A 23,883-nucleotide genomic window follows, 5' to 3' on the forward strand; every position below is an offset into this window, starting at 1 on the left:
AAAAAAAAACAACCAAATCTTGAGCCAGGGCAATGTGGTGCATGCCTGTGATCCCAGCACTCAGGGAGGCAAAGGCAGGCTTGGTCTACAAAGTGAGCTCAGGACAGCCCAGGCTACACCTCCACCTCTGCAGGGCAACTGACCACAAATTTATCAAACAATGAATCAAACATTTTGTTCTTTTGTTTAACACCCTCCCCCTCTTGTGGCTTTTGAACCAAATCAAAACGTATTTAAAACTCTTCCTGTGGCCATCGAAGACTTACATGACTGACTCCCTACTTGCCGTTTAGATCTTATCAGGAACTCTGCAGTCAGCTAGCTGCTGGCTATTCCTCAAATGGGCCAAGTATGTGTGTGCCTTGGGGCTTGCCTGGCCCCTGCTTGCCATGTTCTGTACTAAGTAAGATACTTGTCCAACTCCAAGTTTCTGTTCAAATTTCACCTGTCATCAGAAGGACTTTCTTGATCACCTCCAATACCCTTCTTTGTCCCTGTTTCCCGCCTCTTGCTGCTTCCCTGACTCCCTGTAGACAGTTCTGCTTTCATAGCACATACATACACACACACACACACAGAGAGAGAGAGAGAGAGAGAGAGAGAGACAGACAGACAGACAGACAGACAGACACAGAGAAGTATTAAACTTAATTTTATCATATGACAGAAAACACTTAACATTTTGTTTTTCTTCCTCTGTGAACAATGTTACAAAAAACACAAACCCATGGCTTTCACTTCAAAAGCAGTAAGAGAGCTGGTTTTGGTGGCGCTTACCTTTAATCCTAGCACTCGGGGAGGCAGAAGCAGTCCAGGACAGCTAAGGCTACACAGAGAAACCCTGTCTCAAAATAAAAGGAATGAGAGATAGTTTATCTACAGAGCGAGTCTAGGACAGCCAAGGCTACACAGAGACATGGGGACAGAACAGACAAGTATGTATGGTGTTTTCGCTTTGTTTTATTTTTTGAGACGGGGTTTCTCTGTGTAGCCTTGCCTGCCCTGGACTCACTTTTATAGACCAGGCTGGCCTCGAACTCACAGCGATGCACCTGCCTCTACCTCCCTAGAGCTAGGATTAAAGGCATGCGCCATGATGCCTGGCACGAGACAACTATGTATGAAGAAGGCTTTTAACCCTAGAAGTTGAAGAGCACTCAGCAGGGACACGGTCCGGCCTACAGAACAGCAGCTTGGTCCTTTCAGATGCAGCACAGCAGCAGCAGGGGTGTGTGATCAGGTTGTCTGACTGGTTCTCGGTCGTCTGTGGAAAAACGGTGTGCTGCCATATGGAGGCTTGCATTGTTGGCTTGTTGCTTGTTGGCTCTGCTACCAGACTCTCAAGAACTGGAAAGGGTAAACTTTCTAGCCAGAAAACTATAGGGTACCCCTGCGGATCCGGAGTCTACAGTCCCTCAGCAGCCAGGACCCTCTTGCAGAGGAAATGTCTCTGAACTGCTGTCTTCAAAGCCTACTCTGGTAAAGGGGTCCTTCCTTACAGATCCTCATTTGGCTAGAGAAAGGACAAAACTGAGCCGGGGAACATAAGTTACAGAGGTACGCAGCCATGTCCTTGCTTATCGAGAGGACTTGGAACTGGAGCGGCTCCTGTGGCTGCGGAGACCTCCTACTTACAGGGGACCTGCGTCTCGGGGAGTGAGACCCTCTCCTCACCCCTGGGGGTGACCTGCACCACATGGGAGGCGGGAGCATTCTCCTGGATGGGCTGAATCGCTGCCAGGGGGTGGCCGAAGCCAGGGGTGCCAACACAGCAGTAGCAGTGGTCTCTTGGCCATCAATTTGTCCTCCAGCCATGTGCTTCAACACCTTCTCTGCTTCATCTGGATTCGCGCATTCCACACATGCATAGCCTTTGGACGGATGAGGGTGCATGCTCTCTACAGGCATGTCAATTATCTTAATTTTCCCATCAGTAGAAAATATTTCCATATGATCCTTGGTCACATTCCTGGTGAGCCTCCCAAAGTGCACTTTGGTGGGTTTAGGTGAAGGGCTCTGCCTTTTCCTCTCTTTAGGTGGCTTGGATTTGGAACAAGAAGCTGCCTGTTGTCATGCCTACGCTGAGATGGGCTCGGAGAGCCGGTGGAGCTGCTAGAATTGGAGCTTCGAGATGTGCTGGAACTGCCTGAACTCCTGGATGCAGTGGACAAGCTGGAGCCACTGCTTGAGCCTGTGCTGACGCTGGAGCCCAAGCCGGAGGTTGAGCTGGACCAAGCAAGACCTGCTGCTGCTACTTGAAGCACAGTGTCTCTTCCGAGTCTTATCCCAGCCACAGTCCTTCTCGCATGACTCTTTAGTGGCCCCTTTATCTTTAGAGCGATCCTTGGCCTTCTCTTCAGAGGGCTCCTTGAGTTTGATAGGAGAAGGAGCCCTAGTGCTGGACTTTTTATTATTTTCTTTGACTCCTAGTAAACTCTTCTTTCTTCACTCCTGATAAATCCATTTTCCCCTTCTGAAGTGTTCAAAGCAGCAATGTCGGCCTCACTTATCTGAACTCTCTCTTCTAACTTGAGTCTGAAAAACCATCCCTAATCAATTGTAATTTACGCCAAAGAGCAGCATCTTCCCAGGGCCGCCACCTCCTCCTGCTCTCCTCCACATTCTAACACTTTAACAACTTTTTACAGATTCATTTTTACTTTATGCATATTGGCGTTTTCTTTCTGTGTGTATATATGTGCACTACAGTCGTGCTTGTGGAACAAGAAAGGGGCATTAGTCCCCTGGCACTGGAGTTAAGGATGGATCTAAGCCTCCATGTGGTTGCTACGGACCAAATTCAGGTTGTCTACAAGAGTAGCAAGTGCTCCCCAAACCATTGAAACATCTCTCTAGTCCCAAAAGAATATTTTTGTCACGAAACAAGCTGAGCCAAAATCTTAACACAAGAGCTGGAGAGATTGCTCAGTGGCTAAGAACACTGTCTGCTCTTCTAAAGGACCCGAGTTCAATTCCTAGCACCCACAGGGTAGCTCACAACTATCTGTACCTCCACTTTCAGGTGATCTGACACCCTCACACCAAGGCACATTAAATTAAGTCAATCAATCAATCAATTAACACAGAACTTTGAGGCCCCTGAGGTAGACTTTTGGATGTAAAATGTTTCTCAGAATCTTCTGCCCTACAAGCTTATTCTCCACTTGCTGCTATTTGTAGGTGGTAAAACGTGGTAGAGGTTGTACTTACAGGACGAGCCTTCTGGTCATTGAGAATGTGCCCATCAATAGGATATAAGGACCCCTGTCCCTTCCTTTTCCTCTTCTTTCACTCAGTAGCTGCCATGAGATATACAGCTTATTCTACCACATGCTCCTTGCCACAGGCACATAAACAATGGAACCAAGTTTACCATGGACTGAGACCTCCAGTGCCAATGTACACCCCTGTACTCTTAGCCCTTGGGAGGATCAGAAAGTAAGGACCAGACTATATGAGACCCTGTCTCAAACAACCAAATCAAACTAAATGAAGCCAAAATCTCCTCCAAAACTACAATCCAAAATAACCCTTTCTGCTTTCTTCTATCTGCTGTAATGGGCCCTAGACAAGTGTCTTTCCTCATTTTAAGGTAATTATCTCAGGCACCCATGACATTAAAACAAACCCAACTAACATAAAAATAAAATAAATCAATGAGGAAAGGATGAGTGCGGCATCTGTATAAGGGAAACTAAAGTTCACTAAAAGCAACATCAAAGGACTGAACTTTGTAAAGATGTTACCCCCTCATTGATTCATAAAGATGTTGAAATTCTCATTTTTAAAACCTCATGCTAAATCAAAATGACTCTAACAGATCTTACACCCGTCAGAATGGCTAAGATCAATAACTCAAGTGAGGGCCGAGCATGAACACTCAAGAGTCAGAGGCAGGTGGATCCCTGTGAGTTTGAGGCCAGTTTGGTCTACAAAGTGAGTCCAGGACAGCCAGGTACACGCAGAGAAACCCTGTCTCAAAAAACCAAATACAGAAACAAAAACAACTCAAGTGATAGCTGGCGAGGATGTGGAGAAGGGGGAACACTCCTCCATTGCTGGTGGGAGTGCAAACTTGTACAACCACTTTGCAAATCAATCTGGCGCTTTCTCAGGAAATGGGGAATAATTCTACCTCAAGACCCAGCCATACCACTCTGGGCATATACCCGAAAGATGCTGCACCAATCAACATTTGCACAACTATGTTCATAGCAGATTTATTTATTGTAAAATTTTCTTTATTTATTATGTATACAACATTCTGCCTGCAAGCCAGAAGAGGGCAGATCTCATTATAGATGGTTGTGAGCCACCATATGGTTGCTGAGAACTGAACTCATGACCTTTGGAAGAGCAGTCAGTGCTCTTAACCTCTGAGCCATCTCTCCAGCCTGAGCAGCTTTATTTGTAATAGCCAGAATATGGAAACAAGCTAGATGTCTATCTACTGAAGAATGGACAAAGAAACTGTGGTACATTTACACAATGGGATACTACTCAGCTATTAAAAACAAGGAAAACTTGAAATCTGCAGACAAATGGATGGAACTAGAAATGATTGTCCTGTGTGAGGTAACCCAGACCCAGAAAGACACACATTGTATGTACTTGTTCATAAGCGGATATTAGCCACATAATACAGGATAACTACACTATAATACAGAGACTGCTGCACCAACCAGGGACCATGTATGATGTGGACCTAGACCCTCTGCTCAGATGTAGTAGGTAACACAGTCTTCTTGTGGGTTCCATAATACAGGGAATAGGGACTACTTCTGACATGGATTCTGAACCCCCAACACTGATCACTTCCTCCTGGCAGGGTGGTCTTGCTAGGCCACAGAGGAAGAGGATACAGGTAGTACAGATGGGACTTGACAGGCTGAGGTCAGATGTTAAGGGAGAAGGGCTCCCCTTTCTGAGGACTAAAGGAGGGAGATGGTATGAGGGAGGAAGGGTGGGGTTGGGAGGTAATGATGGAGGGGGCTACAATCAGGATGTAAGGTGGACAAATTTTAAAAAACCCTCATGCTAGCCAGGCATGGTGGTGCATGTGGGAGACAGGGCAGGCAAATCTCTGTGATTTCGAGGCCAGCCTGGTCTACAGAATGAGCTCTAGGACAGCCAGAGCTACACAGAGAAACCCTGTCTCAAAACACAAAGAAAACACACACACACACACACACACACACACACACAAAACCTTGGAGGCAGAGGCAGGTGGATAGCTGTGAGTTCAAGACCTGCCTGGTCTACAAAGAGTTCCAGGATAGCCTTATACAGAGAAACCCTGTCTCCAAAACAAAACAAAACAGAAACAAAAACAAAACAAAACAAAACAAAAAAACAAAACAAAACAAAACAACAACAACAACAACAAAAAAACCCAAACCAACCAACCAACCAAACAACCAAACAAAACCTCAAAAACAAAAACAAAAACCCAAAATCTTATGCTACTTTTTTGTGTGGTCAGAACGGTCTTAGTGTTTTATGTAAGCAAATATATGAATCTAGGGAGTTTTTGAAAACAAATATAGTGCAGGGAAGACCAGGGTCTAGAGTCAGAACTCAGTCAGTAAACTGCTTGCAAGCATGTAGACCCAGCACCCAGACATGGCAGCACATGTTGTAGTCAGTGCTGAAGGGACTCCCAGGCCAATGTAGCCGAATCAGTTAAGTGCCAGTTCCCAGCGATCCATCAGCTTCCTCCCTTCTTTCTTGATCTTGGTGCAACCTCCACTGTTGGCACCTGTGCCACCGCGGTACCAAGTCAAGGACAAGGGACTGCGGATTTAACACACAATAAAACAGCAGGTCCTTCATGCTAGGAGAGTGGTGGCCTTTATTTAGCATCCAAAGAGCCTTATTATAGGCAGCAAAGCAGGAATGCCACTCGCAGGTGAAATCCCTCAAGAGGTAATTGCGCACATGAGGGAAAGTCCCAAGGAAGGGAGAGGTGCATTCTCAGAGAGGTAGCCATGATTAGCTAACCCACATAAGCACAGACATGGAAGCTGCTAAAAACAGGACATGCAGCAGCAAGACAGGCAGGCAGCCCAGTCGGGCCTGGTTCCCACATTGGGCCCCCTCACTTAGAAACACAAGGAAGTGTGCTAAGAGGCAGCAGAGTGTGGCCAAGGTCCCCAGCACCTGCAGGAAAGGCTGCTGGAAATCCAGGGAAGAGAAAGCTGAGCACATCCAAGCACAGGCATCAAGGTGCCCCACCCTCCATGGAGGGCGCCCTGGCTAAAAATGAGCAGCAGGCTGCCTCTGGACCAAGGAGGAGGAGGAGAAGGAGGAGGAGGAGGAGGAGGAGGAGGAGGTGGTGGTGTATCTCCACCTCCCCTAAATCCTGGAAGCCAGGAGTAAGAGCATGGTGTGCAGGACTAGAGATCCAGGTTATTGGAGCCCAGAGGAAGACCCCTCTCCCAGAGGACAAGGAGGACTCCAGCCCAGAGACCATGAAGCCAGATGCAAAGGGGTATTGGCAGCCTGTGTGCCTCCTATCCCGAGGCTAAGGAGGTTACTCAGACTTGCTAGCAGAAAAAGGAAGAGCCATGTGCTATGGCCCCTGGGCAGGGTCCCAGAAGTGGAACCTCAAATGCACTCAAAGGCGGCCAGTATCAGGTTCCAGAGGAGAGGGGCCACAATTCAAGAAGAGAGCCAAGGCACCAAGGTGGCTTCTTCTGCCCAGGGTCTGAATACCATTGAATGAGGAATGCTGGTCTGGTTCCAATTTCAGAATCTACCTTTCTGGTCAGGGGTGGTCAAAGCATCAGCCAACACGACAAGATGGCGAGGGTGCTGTTGATCGAGGGCAACATGCAGCTTGAGCGCAGGGGTATTCGTGTCCCTCTCCACAAGCTGAAGCATCTGGACTGTAGGGAGAAGATAAAGCTCTTGAGAAGAGCCAGCAGAGTGTATGACCATGGCATAGGCTGGTGCTTCTCACTGATCGACCACTACAGAGAGAACCTGGCCTGTGGCTCCTCCCTGGGCTCCTTTATGGACTACTACACCGCCCGAGCCAGCTACCCTCTAAGGAGGGCCATCCAAGAGGGCGACCTGCACATTGACTTCCCCAAGGTGAGCTATGCTGACTTAGAAGTTTGGGAAGAGGAGACGGCCCTGGCTGGGAAGGGGCCCCACAAGAAACTCCTGCCTGACCGCATGAGGGCTGCATGGGACAGAAGCAACAAGAAGCTCGTAGCTTCATATTCATGGGGAAAGAGGCCGACCAGCACCTGCTGGACATCTTGAAGGGAAGAAAACAGTCCAAGTGGCTGGACAACCTCCGGAAATCTAAGAGGGAAGTCTTCTGCATTGAGACCTACCTGGAGGATGATGACCAGTTGTATCTCGTGGCCAGCCACTTGCAAGAATTAGCCAAGGAAGCAGATGAGGCCCTGCTCTCCCTGACAAGAGGAGACAAAGTGTGCTTCCATAGCACCCTAGAGAGATGACAGAGACGAGGACAAGGAAGTATGGGGGAAGTCTGAGAAAAGGTGTCATGAAGAACCAGGTGTGCTGTCTGGGTGCATAGGGTCCCTGTAGAGAGTGCAAGGCTGTGTGCCTAGCTAGGCAATACTCCATACAGGGCTGGTGAGGTTCCAGGGAGGCGTGCCCTCAGGACTTCTGGGTACTCGGGCTCAGGATGTGTAGAGCCAATTTAGACATCTACACTGTCAAACACAAAAGGGTTTCTGTGTGTAGCCTTGGCTGTATTGGACTTGCTTTGTAGACCAGTCTAGCCTCAAACTTAGAGATCTGCCTGCCTCTGCCTCCCCAAGCACTGGGATTATAGGCATGTGCCACCATGCCCATCCCTAATAAATTCTCAATTCCACTCTCCCATTTTGTTTTGCCAAGTTCTGTAAAATATCCTTTATTTTGATACTAATAGTTTGCTTTATTCCTTTGTTTTCTTTTAGAATATAGGATGCTTTATCAACATTCTTCATCAGCTTTCTTTTCTCTCTTAACGTGTATCCAATTGTGACAAATGTCGCTTAGGTGCAAAGTGTACTGATGGCCTTCAGTTGATATACTCTTTTATGTCCATCTAATTCATATTTATTTTTAATCCAGATGACTTCTCTATTAGTGGTAAAGGGTATTGAACTCACCCACTATGAGCGTATTGGTCTTTAACTGTAGCTTTACATTTTTCCATCACATTGTGTGTCCCTGTGTTTGGCTCATGCATTTTAAGATGATTGTTCTCTCGCACCAGAACAGTCCATTGATGAGAATGAAGGACTCTCCTTTATCTCTTTTCTTCTTGACTTGAATTTTATTTTGTCTTATATTAAAATATCTACACCTATATTTCTTAAAGACAGCGAAATGATGGCTCCCATTTTATAATTCTATATTAATCTGTGTCTTTTGGATGGCAAGGTGAGACTATCAGTATGGAGAGTTGTCTTTGAAAGGTTTGTATTAATTCCTTTCAATTTTTTTTGACTTGTGGTGTTTTCTTTGACGTCTTTTGATTGCTTCTCCTGTTATTGTTTATGTTTCAACAGTGGCCTCTTTGACTAATTTCTATTGGTTTTCTATGACAATGTTCCTTCCAGTATTTTCTGCAGAGCTGGCTGAATGTCCACCACTTACTTTTGTCTATTTTTTTAATGAAACACTTTAATTTTCCCTCTTGGAGTTTAGTGATTACAAAAGGAGCGAGGGTACTGGTTAGGGTGGGAGTAACCCCTGATGTAGCGATGTCTGGATGCAGCAGGTTTCACCTCCAAGGAGCCTGACTCTCAGTTTCTGGGATAGAGCCCAGAACTGCTTTAGGGAGCATCACTAATAACACAAGTGTCCCACTGTCCATGTTCCCAACCTCCTGAGCAAGAAACACAAAGGTCTCAAGCAAAAGTGAGGGTCGCATGGCTCATGTGCAAAGATGTTTCTAGATTTAGGGGTCCCAGCCAATTTCACTTCCTGGAGATTCATATTCTTGATTCCACACTCTTGAAGTCTGGCAGTTCAGTATTGTGGAGTCTGATTCCTTCCACAGATCTTGTAAGAGGGTTGGGGAGAGATTGCTGTGAGGTCCATGTCCCTAGTGGAGTGACTAATGTCAGGACCCACTATATTACACTTCTGGAAGTGACTTCTCACTATCAGTGACCACCCTGCAGGATAAGAGTAGTTTTGGGGACTCACTGTGATGTGAGGTTCCCAGGCTGGAGGACAAATCTCCTGAGACACAGGGTAGTTCACTTCTGGAAGTGACATCTAGCTAGCTGGGAGCACCCTCGAGGTTATGAGAGGGAGTGGGGAGATTGCTGTGAGGTATATGTCCCTAGTGGAGTGACTAATGTCCAGACTCACTGTAGTACACTTCCAGAAGAGACTTCTCACTAGCAGTGACCACCACCAGAGTAAGAGGTTTGGTGGCTTGCTGTGACCTGGGGTTTTCAGGCTGAAAGACAGTCTCATAGGATCCAGGGTAGTTCACTTCCAGAAGTGAAGTCACTCAGGTTGTGACCCCTTTTGAGGGAGAAGGAGAGAGGGGATCAGGGAAGGGACAGTGCTGTGAGGCCCATCTCCATAGTTCAGGTACTAGGTATCCTGGGGCCCATGGTTGTCCAGCAGGTGACCTCCTAAGTCTGAACTCACCATCAAACTGGAAAAGGCTAGAGAGGTCAGCCTGGGGAAGGTTTGTCAGGGCCCCAGGGTCTGAGAGGAGTGACAGGAGAGCATGTGTGCAGGCTAAGGGTCTAGGGACACACACTCTTTCTTTCCATGCAGTGCAGACATTCTCCTGAGGTCAGTCCATGTTTCCACAGGAGGGATCATATAAAAGAGGGTTGAGGGCATCCCAGGCCTTTATAGGCCTTAGTCCCACAGCGTCCTGTTCAGGCAGTTTCCCTGCATACTTGCCCAGATGCAACCTTCACACATTCCACTGTCCTTCCTGTGCCCCCTTCCCCCCAACACCTCACCACCCACCCACAGCCCATCTGCCTGCCTTCACCCCAGGACAGTCACTCTCTGTCAGGCATATGCCTTTGTCCTCATGCTGGCTTTAAGAGGGGCAGGGGTTCTTCTTTTCTGGGAAGATTAGCTAGGTGTGGCCCACCTTCATGGGTAAGGAGGGTCTGCAGACAACATCATGAGCCATGTCCTCCTAGGTTGGTGAAGAGGTATTGGGACCCAGGATTGGCCCATGGAGTCCTGACCCTCACTTCCAAATCTCAGTGGGTTGAACAGTCTGAGAAATCTCTTTCAGGACCCCAGGACCCTAGAGGAGTGGAAGGGACAGTTTTGCCTGTTGCTGGGGGTGGGCAGGGGCTTGCTACCCCTTCCCTGTGATATTCTTTGAACTTTTTGTGTCTTGGGCAGATGGGTCCAGCGAGGAAAACTAGATACGTGGGCACACTGAAAAGAACAGGTGCTGTAGGCCTTTCTAACCCCGGATAGCTCAGTTCCCATTTCAACCATGTGTAACTGCAAGCCCTGAAGTCCCTGGGCACAGTCTCTGGGTGGACCTCACCAAGCAACAGGCATGGCTGGGTGCTTGCCCACATGCTTGTCCTGCTTTCCCAGAGGCAGGGGCTCTTAAGTTTAGGAAGTGAGGACTGTGACCACCCACTAGTGGAAGGTGGGTGTCTGGAGGGATGGTGGTGACCCGAGTCCCCCTTAGTGAGTGACCATTTACTAGAGTCCAGGGTAGTACATGAGGTGATGTGCGGAGCCCTGCTTCCACATCAGACTGGAAGAGGCCCCTGTACATAGTCTGATAAAGCTTTGTCAGTACCTCAGGGAGTTAGAGGAGCTGGCCGGACAGCATGTGTTTCTGGAGAAGGACATGAATGTCTTCCCATGTATCCTTACTCTCCTCTGAGCAGATTGCAGAGATTTGGCCACATTGAGGCCAAGGAAGTCAGGTGCATTCAAATGGACACTGGCTAGGCGTGGGCATTCCAGTTCCTTCTGTCCCTTGGCACTGTAGTTCCCCAGTTCAGTCATGTACACCTATCTGCAAGCCCAATCCCAGGGGCTTGAAGGCTGGATGGGCCTCATCCTTCAGCACCTTGGACCAGGCTCTTGCATCCCTTCCCCTGTCTCCACCTAATCAGATGCCATTCCATTCAGGGAAGCTGGGCCTAGCCAGCTGGGATAATCCTTTGAAGGGAAGATGGCTCTCAGGGGGATGTGATGAAGCATGGTCACCTAATCTAAGTGGGTCCCTGTTTCAACCTACCATATGTGCCTGGCACCTCACGCACAGTGGAGTAAGTGCACCAGCTGGGCCCACTTGCTTGGCCTTTCTCCTGCATAGGTGCTATTCCAGCCTATGAGAAAGCATCACACTTCTGGTGCCAGGATGAGGCTAGGTGTTACCTTCCTCTAAAGAAAAAGATGTTTATGAGTGGAGGATGTTGAGATAGGACTGTCCCAGTGGGTGGCTGGTTGCCATAGGATGCTTTGGTGAAGTCCTGTGGTGGGGAAACTGTGTCAGAGTTTGGGGGATGAGATTAGGCTTGTGTGTGTTAGAGTCAAACCTAGGTCTGTGAGGTGAGGTCCAGGTGCAAATAGGAGGGACCCCAGGAGACTGCAATTCCCACACAGAGAGGTGTGGACCATCATGGGGGTCCCTGCAAAAGCCATGGCAGGCACAGTAATAATCCTTGTGAGACAAGAAGGGGATCCTGTCCCAGCATGCCTTAATCAGCAGGTGTTGGTTCAGACTTGTAGAGTCTGCCTTGAGCAGTTTATTTTAGACTTGGCTAAGTACAGTACAATTTTGGGGGAACGTTTCTGGGTAACAGTCATCCCAATTCCACGTGTAGAAGGAAGATTTGGGCCTAACAGCCCAGAAACTCCTTTACAGTGTACACGTGACCTCTACCAGGAGGATGGGTTGCCTAGAGCAGGGGCTTAGGGTCTAGTGAGGTTTCAGTCATACAGACAGTATGGAGGTCACCGGGAGATAAAGTACGTTTTAACCTCTGTCCTAAGGAAGGGTTTTATTGACTGAGAAACAAGACTAAGGATGAAGGTCTAGGAAGGGAGGGTGTGAGGTAAACGTAATAGCCTGGGAGATTTGGGTGTGGCCTGACCCTGCAGATGGCACAGATCACCAGGCTGTTAACCACAAGCAGGCCCAGGCTTCTGGGTAGAAAACAGGTATCCACCTGCCTTCTGTTGAAGAGACAAGCCAGCATGCTTCACACTCTTGGCTTCTGTAGTACTTGTCAGGGACTGCAGAGAAATCATGGCCTCTGCAGCCTGCTTTGCCACTTTAGGTGAGTGTATTGGGGAATCTCTACACTTACCTCTGGTGTAATTTTTTAAGTGTCTCCTGCACTACAGGGACAGTGGCACATGTCACTTGGGAGGCAGAAGCGAGTGGGAGTTCAAAGCCAGACTGGTCTACAAAGTGAGTCCAGGACAGCCAAGGCTACACAGAGACACCCTGTCTTGAAACAAAACAAAACAAAAAGCCAAGATCTCATAATGAGAAACACATCTGCTGGTTTTTTTTCCCTTGAGGCTTTCTTTCTTTACATTTTCTCTGGAGTACCCACCCACCCCCAACACACACCTATTTTCTATGAACAGTAAACTGGGGGCTCACAGGTTGCACTTGGAATTTCAGCTCCCTTGGAAATTTAAAAGTCCTTATAGATCTTGGCTTTTTCTCTGTAGCTTCAGATTTAGAGGAAAGAACATCTACCACTCCCTCATTCCTAGGGCAGAGCTGAACATGGCCAAAAGATGGGGTAGGCACAAAGGCTGCTGCTTATGCAGAGTCTACAGCCAGGATGCTTCCCTGACACCCTCCCATGGACCTCTTCCTGCCTCCCTCCATTGTCACCACTTAGTGCCTTGCCAGCATCCAGTTGGCCCTGTGGTTCCTCACCCCTTACACCTGTAATCAGTATACACATATCCTCCTCTACCTGTTCTTCCCTTTCTTCCTCTTTTGTTGCTGACTTCACAGAAAACTTGGCAGTAGAAGCTGCATCTGCTTATTTTTGTTTCCTTGTCTGTGTTTACCTCCTTGTGTCCTGTGACTGCAGAACCCTTTTCCTGCAGGCCTAGGCCAAGACAGATGTACAAGAACAGTCCCAAGGGGAAGGCTAGAGTAACTTCCAGGCTAAACATCAGGCTGAAGTCCATGATCAGGCCCAGGAGTAGGCCTAGACCTTGGCTTTCACTGTTCCACAGAGCAACCGTCATTTTTAACCTCTGGATCACCTGGAACTAATAAACGTGTGGAATAGTAGACAAGGTTCAGGATGGAGTGTAAGTTTCCAAAACTATGAAAAGAAAGCGAACTGTGGGGACCTGAAAGTTGTGTACAGTCGTGCGCTATCTTGGTTCTGGGTTGCCTCCTCCCTTTGAGATATAATAGCCCACTCTATCTTGAAAGCATCTCTCTTGACCTCTGGCTAGGACCAATGCACCTCCACCTCATTCTTCCCTGAGGCCTTTCTCAAACCTGTGGGACCTTCTATTAGTCTGCAACTTGGCTTCCCAGGTCACCAATGCCATGTGGCCTGGTTGGAACTTCAGTGTATCTCATTAGTGTCTCTAACTCTACATCAACACTCACCAACTCACCTAGAATTTTTACTCCTTAGAGTCCAGTTTCCTTCCTCTGGGGCAGGCATGACATCAGTAGGTAACCGCCAAGACCATGAAGAAAACAACTACTCTAGTGAAGATGGTGCCTGCCGATGCCATGCTCTCTGCAGGTGAGGAGAGCCCATGGGCGGAGTGAGAAATGACAGCTGAGTGAAGAAAAGGAGTTGATGGTAGCTGAGGTGAGAAGGAAAGCTGAAGTGAAGGCTGGAGGCTCAGGAAGGGGTAGGGACTGAGGTGATGGGGTGTGGGTGGAGAAGAAGAGTGGGGTTCAGTGAAAGGGAGCTGAAATGAGAGAGTGTGCTGAAAGGGATGGAGCTGAGCTGAGAGGGAGACTGAAGTGAGAGGAGGTCTGAGGAGAGGGGTGAGAGCCAAGTGGAGAAGTGAGGGCTGAGGTGAAGGGTGGGGTCGTGGCAAAGGGTGGCTGCAAAGAGTAGATGGAGACTAGGTGAGGGCTGAGGTCCCAGGCCAGCTGAGATGAGGGGTAAAGGCTGACAGGAGAGGTGGGGAGTAATTATGATGGGTGGTGAACTGAGGTGTTGGGTTCAGGTTGAGATAATGCATGCCTGAGGCTAAGGGGGCTGGAGGGGCTGAGGTGTTGGGGCTGAAGGGTAGGGGTCAAGGTGAGTAGCTAGATCTGAGGTAAAGGGGCTGAAAAGAAAGCTAGAGCCTGGAGTGGGGGGCTGGTAAAAAAGAGAGCTAGTGGGGGTAAAAGTGCTGGGATGGGGAGGAGAGAGAGAGAGAGAGAGAGAGAGAGAGAGAGAGAGAGAGAGAGAGAGAGAGAGAGAGAGAGAGCGAGAGCGAGCATGCTGGGGGCTGAGGTGAAGGAATAGCTGAAGGGAGAAGTAGAAGCTGAGGTGAGGGGATCTGAAGAGAATGATGAAAACCTACATGAGGGTTAGGGGCTGAGGCCAGGGGTGGGGGGAGTAGTAAGGGCTGAGGGAGAGCAACCCAAGGGGGGAAAGGTTGAGGAGCTGAGGTAAGAGATGGGGACTCAGGTAATGAAGGGGGCTGAGGGAGTAGGGGCTACAGGGGCAAGAGAGTAGGGGCTGAGATTAGAAGTGGAGGCTATGGAGCTGGAGAGATGGCTCAGAGGTTAAGAGCTCTGCCTGTTCTTCCAAAGGCCCTAAGTTCAATTCCCAGCAATCACATGGTGGCTCACAACCATCTATAATGAGATCTGGTGCCCTCTTGCAGGCAGAGTACTGTATAAACAAACAAACAAACAAACAAACAAACAAACAAACAAATCTATCTTTAAAAAGATAGGTGACTCAAACTAAGGCACCAGCCAAGGACAATACAGGTGGTAAACCTTAAACCCCTACCCAGATCTAGCCAATGGACAGAACACTCTCCACAGTAGAGTGGAGAGTGGGATATTACTTTCTCACATACTCTGGTGCCTCACCTTTGACCATGTCCCCTGGAGGGGGAGACCTGGTGGCACTCAGAGGAAGGACAGCAGGTTACCAAGAAGAGACTTGATACCCTATGATCATATAGAGGGGGAGGTAATCCCCCTCAGGAACAATCATAGGGGAGGGGAATAAGGGGAAAATGGGAGGGAGGGAAGAATGGGAGGATACAAGGGATGGGATAACCATTGAGATGTAACAAGAATAAATTGATAAAGGAGAAAAAAAAAGAAAAAAAAAGATAGGTGGATGCTAAGGTAGTGGTGCGGGTTGAGTGGGTTGAGTAGGTGCTGTGGAGACAACCTATAGGTTAGCATTCTATTAAGTGTCATCTGAGGAGTCCCATGGGAAGATGGATGGACAATCTCAGGAACAGAAAACCCAAACTTCATTCCATAAGCAGAAGAGAAAGGAAGCTGTGTGGAAGACGACAGGGGGCAGTGTTGCCAAGGATCAGCCAAGAGCCACTTCCTCTTCCTCTTTGCATAATAAAGTTTGCACTCATTTGCTGAAAATGGAAGAGTGATGTCTATCATCCAATGAATGATCAGGCAGGCCATTTCCCACTATTTTTTTTTTCAGGTTCAAACACACATAGTGTCCATACCGAGTTTATGTCTTTTCTGGATCATATAAGGAGTCCCTATAGACTTGATCCCCAGACATGTTTCAAGGGAGTAATTTGTCTGTTTCCACTTGGTGTTGATTCTAGCAAGCAGAATAGTTTTAAAAGCATGTGTCTCAAATTTCAGCAAAAGGTAAAAAGTTTCCAAGAAGACTGAGACTTTAGACGCTTTGAAGTGGCAAAAGATTACTTTCTTTTTTTATTATTATTATAATTTATTCACATTACATCCCAGTTGAAATCCCCTCACTCTTATCTTCCTGTTCCCACCCTCCCTCCCTTTCCCACTCTATTCCCATCTCCTAGACCTCTCACAGGTGGGGTCCTCCTCCCCCACCAGGTCTGACCACATTTTTAGGTGCTGGGGAGATGGTTCACTGAGTGAGGTTTTTGCTGCTCAAACAGGGGACCCCTAGTTTGGATCATAGCGCCAACGAGGTGGTGACTTGTGATTGTCATCACAGCATTAGGGCAGCTCAGAGGATTCCAGGGGGCCACCTCCACACCTGAGGCATAGTCAGACCTCAGTACTTCCCAGTCACACAGAACTATGTGTTTCCTTCCTGGTGCAATTTATAAGTTAATTTCAGTCATACAGGTAGATAAAAGTAGAAGCTATTAAGAATTTGTTGAAAATACTACTTAGTTGGATTTGGTTTTGTAAGTTGGTTAGTGTTTGTAATTGTGCAGCTTTTCATTTTTATGTTGCAAAAATCAACTTTGCCTTTTTCATGGCAGTGAAAACTAGCTTTATGCTAAACTTGAAAGTATTTTCTCATCCAGAGAAATTTTATTATGTGCTCCTTTTGGTGGACTTACATTTTACATTTTAGAATAAATTTTACTCTGATTTATAGTGAGACATTAACATTTCAGTTGATTTTCATGTCACATTTTCTCATTATTTTCTTCTCTCCCACTTCCCGAGGTTCCTTTCTTTCCTTCATCTTCCCCTTCCTATTTTATGACTTGCATAAGAGTACACACACACACACACACACACACACACACACACACACACACACACTGAAATCTAAATATGGAATACAAAAGAAAATGAATTAGTTTTTTTCTAAATTTTGTTTAACATGGCAATGCCCAGTTCCTTCAATTTTCCTGCTAATGTAATAATTTCAATTTAAATGTTTGAATATGTATTTATTTTGTCTGTGTGTATGTGAGCACATGAATCTCTCTCTCTCTCTCTCTCTCTCTCTCTCTCTCTCTCTCTCTCTCTCTGTGTGTGTGTGTGTGTGTGTGTGTGTGTGTTTGTCTGTGTTTGTCTGTGTGTGTGTGTGTCTGTGTAATCCAGAGGACAACTTTCAGGAGCCATTTGTCTCTTTCCATTAGGTGAGCCCTGAGGATCAAACTCAGGTCCTTAGGACTAGCAGCAGGTGCCCCTACACACTGAACCATCTTTAAAAATGAAATGAAAGAAGATTCAGCGAGTATGTGCACTGTTTTCTTGATACACTCATGTCTTGAAAAGCAATGCTGGTTCCATTTCTTAGCTAATTGGAATAGTGTAGGAATAAAATATCTGTGTAGATAGCTGTGTGCTTTGTTGATGAGTCTTATACACTGCCAAGGGTGATGTAAACTGTGGAAATAGGTATGGGCTATCTGTTAGTTCCATTTTTATTTTATTTTGTTTTATTGCTCTTTAAGAACCATCCATGCTCATGTCCACAGAGGCCATGCTAATTTACATCACCCTCAGCAGTGCATAAGACTTAGACTTTCTCTTATCACTGCCACTTCTTTTTCTTCTTTTTTTATTTCCATTTTTCTTCCTTTCTTTCTTTTTGCTTTTTGGAGACAGGGTTTCTTTGTGTATCCCTGCTTGTCCTGGACTCATTTTGTACAGCAGGCGGGCCTCAAACTCAGATCAATGTGCCTGCCTCTGCCTCCCTGAGTGCTGGGATTAAGGACATGTGCCACCATGCCTGGCCTGCCACTTATTTTCTTTATCATAGCCATTTTCTCATTCTGTCTTGGATGAGATGGAATCTTGAGGCATTTTCTCCTGTCAGGTAAGCATGTGTGAGCACCTTTGTTGAATATTGGGTAGCTTTCTTTTTAAAATCTTTTTTCCACTTTAGTAAATATTTTCAAATATATTTGTAACAGGTAAGAAAAAAGGCGCGTGTAACAAGACAGTATCATGGAGTTTTAACTAAGCCTGAAACTTCATCTTCCTGCTTATAAAATTGTTTTAAGCTTGTCATTTTACCTATTTGGCTGCAATAAAAGAAGTAAAATAAGTATGAAGTAGTGAAAATTTATCCCCGTCAAACAAACGTGAAAGAAGTAAAACTGAATTACAGTGTGGCCTCCATGTATGGTTGATTTATTTTAGCACGGGACAGTGTCTAATTTGGGACATGAACAAGTGATGTTAAATCTATAATTAGGAGTATCGCTAGTAGATGATGAAGGCTGGGATGAAGTCAGTGTTGATGAAATTTTGTTGAGCTAAGAAGTGGACAATCTAAATTTGGTGACGTTCAATAAGCATTCTCTATTCATCCTTTTATTGCTCTTCTTCTTCACTAAAGATGAAAAGGAGAGAAAACAAACAATTATACCAGATTAATTTGCTTCCTGTATTTAAGAAAATGTTTAGCCCTTGTTCATGCCTGCTGCTTTTGTGCTATTACTCAAGTGAATTACAGAGGATCAACATAATTTCCCCTTATAAATCAAACCCATGGCTATCAGGGTGCTTATGCAACCAATCATGTGATTACACCAGCTTTTTGGCAGTTGGTGTCTCTGTGTGTCTGTGTGTGTGTGCATGCACATGTGTGTGCATGAAACCCTGTGCTTGGCACCTGAGATTCAAACCATAGCCTTGCACATGCTAACTTCATCCTCTATCCCATGAACCCAACACCTCAGTCTTGTTTATTCTGCTTAAGAGGCTCTGTTGGCATGTGAAGGAATCCCTCTATCTGTAAAAGGCAGTACTAGGTGCACATGTGATGCTTCCTTACCCTCCAGACCTTCGGCTTCCACATAGTTTACCAGGCACTTAGCTGTGTGGACAAAAAGAGAAAGAGGAGAAGAAAATTTAATCATTTGAAGAGATAGCCTTTAAATTTTAATTATCAATTTGGATCTAAATGATCCTATTAGGACTACATTTCTTTTGACTGGTGTAAAATATAAAAGTTGATAGCTAAATGAATATATAGGTGTTAGCCAATAAAAATGGTCCTACCTGAAGTGTCTAACTGTTTTACAATTTGTCTGTAGTGCTCTAAAAGGCACTGATTCCTACTTAGTATAGGTGATGGCCTAACTGTGGTGGAGCCCTGAGGACTCCACTCCTGCCTGGCCCAGCCTCCGCCACTGTTACTTCTGACAATTGCTCTCTAAACAGAGACTGATCTAGATGTGATGCAGGGGTTAACTCTAATAGGTTTACCACTTGTTAGTAGTCTTACATTGGTGGACAACAGACCTTTGAACAGCAGGGATGGCCACAAAGTTTTAATCACATTCTAAGACATGTTAGCAAGAAAGTTATATTGAATTTTGTTTGAATTCGAAATAAAGTTTTCCTCAAATAACCTGAATTAGAAAAGAACAAGGCTCAACTGAGAAGTAACTACAGGGGGAGTGATTGGTGCTCCTAGCTATGCACAGAAACCTGGATTTGCTGGCTCTGTAGTCTTAAAGATCTGGATCCATTTCAGCAAATGCTTCTTGGTTTTCTGTTTCTTCTTGTCCGGTCTCTTCATTCCAGCTATGAGAATGGCATCCACCTATTTATTCAGGAAAGACCATTACAAGCCACACACACACACACACACACACACACACACACACACACACACACACTCACACTGGAGCACACTCAAGAAAATAGCCTAATTCCAAACCACTTCCTGGTTTTCAGGCTACATTTCCCTACTCTTGACACATCTGCCCAATGATCTTTTCCCCAGGGACATGTCTCTCCCTTTACCAGAAAATATCCTAAGCCATGAAGTACATTTCTTCTCCTTAGAAGAAGAAATCAGGGGCATTAGTCAGCCACCTTGCACCCATTACACCTTGGGCAGAACTTTGGAAGGAAGCTACTTGTTTTCCCTCGAGTAATTTTTTTTCTCAATCCATGGAGATTAAGGCTCCCCTTCCTAGCAAGTGCTCCCAAACCAAGTCAATGCAGAAAACCACATTTCCAAGAACCTTCACACTTTTCAAAGCCACAGACTCAAAATGAGGAATGCCATTTTCTGGTTCTTTTGTTGTCAGGCTTCCCTTCTACTAGCTCCCAAGCTCTCTTTTGGGCACCTTGCCTACATAGTGAGTTCAAGGCCAGTCTATCCTGTGTGAGACTCTGTTTCAGAACAAAAACATGGAAAGGTTGTCATAGAACTGGCCCAGTGATATAGGCCTTTAATCCCAGCACTCAGTGTCCCCTAAGAGGCAGGAAATTGTGAATAAAAATCACCCTGTGTTGCCTAGAGAGTTCCAGACCAGCCCAACCTCAACAAGTAATGAGATCCCCATCTCACAACAAATGAACAAAAAAAGCAAAAGCAATAACAACTAACAAACCATTGTATTTAAACCAGACAGTTTGACCTTAGGTAGGGGAGCCATCCAACCATTCCTTTCCCCACCTGACTGAGGCCAGCCTCAGCACAGCTAATTGTTTCTGCCCAGTAAAGGAGCAGCCTTAGCCAAGGCAGCAGCCTCCCTCCCGGGCCTGGTCTTTGCCCTATTTCCTTCCTCCCCATCACTGCCCACTGCCCAGCACTGATGGTCTTCTCTAGGCGCCTAGGCCTGATTCCTTACCGTCTGAGGCCACGATCTGCTTTATGACTTGCTTTGGTGGTTCTTCTGCTGTAGCTTCTGCTGCCACCTCTCCTGTGCCTTGCTCGGCGGGTTCCTGGGCTGCCCTAACTACTGGCTCATACAGGTGACAATCTTCTGCTTCCTCGAGATCTTCAGGCTCCTCAAACTCTGGAAATGTGGAGATAACCTCCCACAGGCTCCGGGTCATGCCTGATTCCCGACTCTCATAGTCTGAGGCCCTCACAGTTGATGGGATGGGCCCGGGTGGTACTTGGGCCTCACTTGAGTGGTCAGATGCAGAGGTGTCAGGTGTTTCCATGACATCGGGGTCCCTACTCAGCATGTGGTTTTTGCTATACACACGATTCATAACGGTGTGGACTAGCTCCATGAACAAAATATGCAAGTCAGGCATTGGGAAATGTCGGGCATTCACCACAGCATTTGGATCTACTGTGGGGCTTTCTACTTCTTCTTCCTCTTCCTCCTCCTCCTCTGACTTTTCCTCAGCCTCGGTAAGTTCTCCCCTGTCATCCACTTCCTCTGGGTTTCTTTCAGGCCCAACACTCTCCACCTGTCCGGGACTAAGTTCTTCAGGTACATCAGAAACCCTGTCCGGGCCGGACTCGCAGCCACCCTCTGCCGCTTCCTGTACCCGCTCTCCCTCAAATGTTAATGGGTTGTCTTGGCTTTCTTTGGTTGTGCTTTGATGCCCAGCGTTAGACATGGCACTAGTCAGTACCTCAACAAGGCCTTGATGGAAGTGGGATAAAGACGATACTGACTCCTCGGACTGCCAAGGTCTGGGCGATGCGAGGGATTATGGCATCGACCACCGGGACACTTTGGTAAAGATTGTGATTAGGAAGCTGTTGGCTCGTAAAGACATTCACAGGGCCCTTAGAGTTATAGAGGGAGCTTCGGCAGACACCCCAGGTGACAGGTCAAAAGTCTATGGTGTTACCTGAGGTGGTCCCATGGAAGTAGCAGGGACGCGGTGGCAGAACACACCAGCCCAGGCAGATGGCACCCTGACAGGCTCTCCTAACATCCGGGGACTACAAGGGTTATACTGTGAGTCACAGGGGGTGGGGGCGGGGCTTGTGACGGTTATGTAAGCAGTTTTGTCACCACATTGCCTGCTCTAAGCTGATTTGCTGATAAGTGAAGATGGTCATGGCCATCGTCCAATAATTGATCGAAAACCTTCCATTTTAGGAAACACCTTCTTGCGTGGTGTGTGTGTGTGTGTGTGTGTGTGTGTGTGTGTGTGTGTGTGTGTGTGTGTGTGTGTGTGTGTCCTTAGAAACTCAGGCCTCTCATTAGGTCAAAGCTGTCCCTATCTCTCCTCTCCCCTCCTCTTTTAAAGTGTCTGTGCCAAGTCAGTGCTGGAACCTAAGGGAGGCAGCTCAGAAGAAGGTATCTGATTCCCCTAGCACTGGCATGAAGGGAATACATGATCAAGCTGACGTCAGTGCTGGGAACAGAACTAGTGTCCCCTGGAAGAGCAGCAGTGTTCTTAGCTGCTGAGCTGTCTCTCTAGCCCTGACCCTACCCTCTTGACTCTATGGCTATAGGGCAAAATTAGAGCTGTCTAAAATGAAGGATCCTAAGTCAGGGAAACTTCTGTAAAGTGTAAGCACTATTTTAGGCTCTTATGAAGCTCCCAGAGAAAGGTAAAATCTAGATTATTATGCATTTACACAAATGGAGAGAAAACAAATTTCCACAAATAGCTTAAAGTTAAACATGATAAGCACATTTCTTTTCTTTTCTTTTCTTTTTGGTTCTTTTTAAGCCATTAAATATTTTTTATATTTTACATATACATTTATATCATCACACACATATATAATAAGCTACGTACAACAAGAATAACCATGAAACAATTAGGAATTATATAAATGTTACATTCATAGTGTTTTAGCTTTTTGTATTTGGCAGCCTTGAAGAAAACATTTCATGTATCTCAAAATCTAAATGTAAATTAGTACCTATCATATCTCATAGAGTATTATTTTTTTAAACTAGCTTTGTTATTTCTAAGCTCAGTTAGCAACTTGACATCGTCTCAGATGAAAAAGGGGACTTTACGTTCTTTTCAAAGGAATTAAGGGCAAGAACTGAACTCTTGGGGGCCAATACTGCCTTAATAGGGTTCAATGTTAGTGTTTGCTATCATCCAGATTGATTATAAGTGTTCATCTGTTGATTTGTAGACACCTTTGTTTTGCCTTTTAAAAAACTTTAGAATATTTTATTAAGATTACAAGTTCATGTACTGCAGAGGAAGCCCAGTGGTTAAGAGAGCCCCGTGGCTCTTCACAGGACCCTGGTTCAATTTCCAGCAGCCATAAGGTGGCTCACAAATGTACCTCTAGTCCTAGAGGATCCATCGTCCTTTTATGGCCTCTATGGGCACTGCACGCATGTGATGCACAGACATACATGCAGACAAAACACCCATACATGTTAGACCCTACTGCTGAAGAGGTTACATCCTTTGGTTGCTGTACTTTGAGAAAGAAAGCTAGAACTGGGCCTGGAGCATCCTCTCCCATAAGCTAGATTCTATACTTAAAAAAGTAGCTACTAAGTATGCTGAGGAGAATTAACCCTCAAAGTGCCACTGAACCATTGATTCTGTGTGCTTTTCTTTTCCTTTTTGAGACATGGTCTCTGGTTGTGCTTTCTGAGTGCAGGGATTAAAAGTGTGTGCCACCATGCATCCAGCATGCTTTGTGATAGGAGGGGCAGGCAAGACGCACCAACTAGTGCAGTGGTGGCTTCAGTGACTATGACCTGGAGATGGAGGAATGGCTAGAAAGCAATGGAGACACAGTCCCTCTTGGAGCACAAGAAATGTAGTTGCACATCAGTATCTTCCCCTTCATGGCTCAGGGACTGTTGAAGAGGGGCGTGGCAAGAATGTAAGAGCTGGAAGAAGAGGTAGAGTGTGTTGAGTGACTGTCCCCCTAGCCAAACCACTGCTTCCTTAGAACATTCAGCTAAGCCCCTCTAGCAAAAGGTTATCCCAGCCAGGCTTGTTGACATTTTACAGTAGCCCCACCCCCACCTGGAGTCTGCACCTCTATCTCTCTCTCTCTCTCATTCCTGCTGTGTAAGGCTTTCCAGGTGGGGCTGGATAGAGGAGAAGTGCCCACACCTCTAAGTCACCTCTCACCTATGCTCTGCCAGGAAGCCCAATAAATAAGCTCACTGCTTCTCCATAGTGAACTTTGATGGAATTACACCTCAGTTTGTAGTCAGGGGCCCTAGGAGGAGAGATAGGCCTTGCTTACATCTTCGGTTGGGAAGACATTTTAGCAACAATATATGATAGAAAATATCTGTCTGTCTTTCTGAGATGGAACTCACTTAACATCATCATCCCAGTTGCGTTCGTTCTCCTCCAAGTGC

General features: G+C 46.4%; 1 protein-coding gene and 2 pseudogenes across 5 annotated transcripts; 1 reads left to right on the forward strand and 2 right to left on the reverse strand.

Moving 5' to 3' along the window:
- Nucleotides 1-1,577: 1,577 nt before the first annotated feature.
- LOC311601360 (RNA-binding protein with serine-rich domain 1-like) lies at nt 1,578-2,602 on the reverse strand (annotated as a pseudogene). Its single transcript has one exon. The product of its transcript is annotated as an RNA-binding protein with serine-rich domain 1-like (transcript).
- A 3,637-nt stretch (nt 2,603-6,239) lies between these two features.
- On the forward strand, nt 6,240-7,472 carry LOC311601140 (PWWP domain-containing DNA repair factor 4-like; annotated as a pseudogene). Its single transcript has one exon. The product of its transcript is annotated as a PWWP domain-containing DNA repair factor 4-like (transcript).
- Nucleotides 7,473-8,956: 1,484 nt separating this feature from the next.
- On the reverse strand, nt 8,957-21,506 carry LOC311601815 (uncharacterized protein). 3 transcript variants are annotated; one of them, XR_014780658.1, is made up of 4 exons: nt 20,464-21,506; nt 19,310-19,424; nt 18,651-18,692; nt 18,132-18,206 (listed from the first exon to the last, which is right to left on the reverse strand). XR_014780658.1 is itself a non-coding variant. In XM_084789541.1 (3 exons), exons 1-3 carry the CDS (start codon nt 21,188-21,190, stop codon nt 18,130-18,132), a joined length of 846 nt encoding a protein of 281 aa, XP_084645667.1. In that variant the 5' UTR covers nt 21,191-21,506; the 3' UTR covers nt 17,863-18,129. The 3 variants fall into 3 exon arrangements, 2 of the variants coding, with proteins under 2 accessions (XP_084645668.1, XP_084645667.1); XM_084789541.1 differs by lacking the exon at nt 19,310-19,424 and having other exon boundaries at nt 17,863-18,206; XM_084789542.1 differs by lacking the exons at nt 18,132-18,206; nt 18,651-18,692; nt 19,310-19,424 and adding an exon at nt 8,957-9,076.
- Nucleotides 21,507-23,883: the final 2,377 nt, after the last annotated feature.

This window comes from Acomys minous (genome assembly GCF_964271855.1).
Source record: "Acomys minous genome assembly, chromosome: 7".
NCBI classification, from domain to species: Eukaryota; Metazoa; Chordata; class Mammalia; order Rodentia; family Muridae; genus Acomys; species Acomys minous.